General features: G+C 41.2%; 1 protein-coding gene across 1 annotated transcript in view; it reads left to right on the top strand.

Annotated features, from left to right (window-relative positions):
• The first annotated feature begins 569 nt into the window (after window positions 1–569).
• TRPM1 (transient receptor potential cation channel, subfamily M, member 1) overlaps window positions 570–3,375 on the top strand; it is a 148,236-nt gene continuing 145,430 nt past the window's right edge. The window contains exons 1-3 of the mRNA XM_006872161.1: window positions 570–669; window positions 1,024–1,060; window positions 1,724–1,801. Coding sequence (XP_006872223.1) covers window positions 570–669; window positions 1,024–1,060; window positions 1,724–1,801 — 215 coding nt within the window. The remainder of the gene's footprint in view (window positions 670–1,023; window positions 1,061–1,723; window positions 1,802–3,375) is intronic.

The following is a 3,375-nucleotide window of genomic DNA, read 5'->3' as shown; positions in this document are numbered from 1 at the left end:
CTCACACCAACATTAACAGCAAAGGTTAAAAAAAACAACAACAACAACCAGAAAACAACAAGTGCTGACAAAGATGTAGAGCAACTAGGACTCTCCTACACTGTTGGTTCAACCACTGTGAAAAACGGTAAATTGGAAATAGAAACACTGTATGTATCCCTCTACTTGGTATATAACTTCAAGTAAAACAGCTGTAGCATAAATAGGTACACACTCATTCTTATCACAGCACTATTTACAAAAACAAAAAGATGGAGACAGTCTAAATGCTCATCAACAGAAGAATGGTTAAACAAACTTTGGTGCATACACACAATGGAATATTAGGCAACATTGAAGAATAATGATAATGAATCTGAAAAATACCTCTCAGCATGGATGAACCTGGAAGACATTATTCTGAGTGAAATTAGGTAATCCTAAAAGGATAAATATTGTATGAGACCACTTTTGCAAAAAGTTAAGAAAATATTTTCTTGCTAACTAAAACATTCTATGATGGCTACTGGGGTGTGGGAATTGGAGGGGTGTGGGAAATTATTACTGTTAGCACATGTTAACCATGGGCGATGAGGCAGGCAATACACAACACGAAGGACAGTTGGCAGAGGAAGGATGAAGCTAATAGGAGATACAGGGAAGAGAGTGTAAGAGTTCGTGGAAACAGAGGTAAATACACACTGTGAACTGATGGTGCAGGGAGGGGATTTTAATCATTGTAATGAAGCAAAATTTATGATTTGCTGAATGTAAAACTGATAATCTGTTCTATAAACCTTCACTCAATTCACAGTAAAAAGTTTCTTTAAAAAAAAAACAATAAAAGAACACAATTCTGCTTTGACATACATGGTGTCACTATGAGTCCGAATTGGCACCACTGCAACTGATACTAGTTCTTTTTAAAAAGTAACTGAAGCCTGTAGTTTAAAATGACTTAAAAATGACAGAAGTCGTATTAGCACTGTTGTCCATCCCATTATCCACCAGTTGGCTACTAGATCTGCGTCGTGGATGACTGACTGCTGGTGCTTCCACCAGGCAAGTTGAGTGCAAGGAAGCAAAGGGTCAGGTAGCCAAGGTGCTTCATGTTGGAGAAGGAGGTGTGTAACTGCACTATCTGTTCACATGCACACTGAATCCAAGTCATTTCTCTTCAAAGAAATGAGAGCTAAGATCCTTAAAGACTTACATCAACCACTGGAGATGACTATCCAAATGCCGCACCATGCATCTGTCAGTCTGTCCTACTGTGGTAGTTTTGTGTTGCTATGATGCTGGAAGCTATGCTACCAGTATATCAAATACACATACAATCACCCATGGTAGACAGGTTTCAGCAGTGCTCCCAACAAGACAGATGAGAAAGGCCTGGTTTCTTCTACCTTTGAAAATTAGCCATTGCAAATCCCATGGGTAACAACTGAATGTTGTCCAATATAATGCTGAAGATGTGTCCCCTAGGTTGCAAAGTAATACAATAGATACAACAATGGACTGAAACAAAGACTATGAGGATGGTTGAGGACAGGACAATGTTTTGTTCTGTTGTGCATAGGTCGTCATGAACAAGGGCAGACTTGATAGCAACTAGTAACAATCATTCTAGTGTGATGAGCCAACTTCCTAATAAGTCATAGTCATTTTATAAACACAAAAGAGTGAACTCTCATGATGGCTTGGGGATATACTTGTCTAATTTTTACTTCTTGCTCTTCCAGAGTCAGAAAACTTGGATAGAGAAAACTTTTTTCAAGCAGGAATGTATCTGTGTAGTTCCCAGCACTAAAGATCCAAACAGGTGAATTACAAGTTGTAATGAAGACATTATCCAAACCAGCACTTGTCTACTAGTTGACCATCATTGCTAAGCATATGTAGTTAAGTGAATTAGATATAACTTTACTAAAGGGATTGGTTTTTACACAAAATGTCAGACAATTTTATTCATCTGCATCTGTTAGAAAATGGCAAAGAAGGCCTTCTAAACCACATTGTTGTTGTTGTTGTTGTTATGTGCTGTGGAATCGTTCCCGACTCATAGCGACCCTGTACAGGGTTTCCAAGGCTATAAATCTTTACAGAAGCAGAAAGTTTCATCTTTCTCCCACGAAACAGCTGGTAGTTTCGAACTGCTGACTTTGAGGTTGGCAGCCCAACTCGTAAACACTACACTACCAGAGCTCCTTTCTAAACCACATTAGCAGTCAGAAAAGAATTGTTGAGGGCATGAGCTATGAAGAAGGTTGGGAGGGCTGGTTTATTTGTACTTTCATGCTATAGGAATCTGCCCATGTGGAATCGCTGATATTTCTAGAGATTATCTGGTTCAAATTTATAGGACACATGTAATCACAGGCCCCATGTTTCCAACCGCTTCCTTCCACCCACCACACCAAGACACCTCTGCCCTTGGATGTGATTATCCCCAAGGTAAAATGTGTCATATGGAACAACTTTGGGGGTAATAAATGCCTCCCTTTTCTTATACCAAAATGTCCCTTCTGATTTCAGAGGTACACAGACATTGTCTGGGTTCTTTAGTACCTGTGAGAGCCACCATTCCCACACAGACAAATGGCTGAGCAGTGGAGGGAGGAGAATGGGCTCACACTCCCGCCAGTTCCACACATTCTCTAGCCTGGGTCAGAAAACCCATGCCACCAAGAATATAGCCTAGAAATGAAGCCAGAAAGTCACAGACTGACCCCAGGGGAGTCATGGGAAGGGCCACCACATGCATGCACCACTTGTCCAGGAGAGACTCCATTCTAGTTCTCAAGGAGACTCCACCCCTCCAGTCCTTCACTCCCTAGCTCCACTACCAGGAGGCTCTTTGGATCCACTCACTGGTGAATATGACTTCACACGAATACCCCTTAGATCAAGGAGTAGACTCCAACCCTTCCCTAACAGCTTCCCACGACACTCACTCTCTCCTAGATTCTGGCTTCACCAAGACTTACCATTCCAGGCTAATCTGTCCCTCCCACTAGACTTCTTAAGTGTTAGGTGGATCCAATCCACTCAAGCATGGGGAAGTCTAAAATGACTGGCTGATCAGTTAAACCTGGGCTTGCTGGGAAAGGAAATTGTCACAAGACCGAGGCATACGCTCCAAGAAGACTAGAAAGAGAACTCATCGCCAAAGATCAAGAGGCTGACTAAGTCATGGGAGACACTGTAGGACAAGATACCTAAAGCTGGGGTAGAGGATGACTCAATGAGAGAGAAAGAAGTACTTGGTACTTTGGGATGCATACTACTTCCAATAACATTACTATGTAGAGAAATGATTTACAAAACGCTAAAGTGAATAGAGAGAAATATTGTTAACTGATGGTACATGGAGGGGATTGTAATCATTGTAATGAA

Source organism: Chrysochloris asiatica, unplaced genomic scaffold, assembly GCF_000296735.1.
Source record: "Chrysochloris asiatica unplaced genomic scaffold, ChrAsi1.0 scaffold00184, whole genome shotgun sequence".
In the NCBI taxonomy this organism is placed as follows: domain Eukaryota; kingdom Metazoa; phylum Chordata; class Mammalia; order Afrosoricida; family Chrysochloridae; genus Chrysochloris; species Chrysochloris asiatica.
The sequence above is the reverse complement of the archived record's forward strand: the minus strand, read 5'-3'. Positions and strand labels throughout refer to the sequence as shown.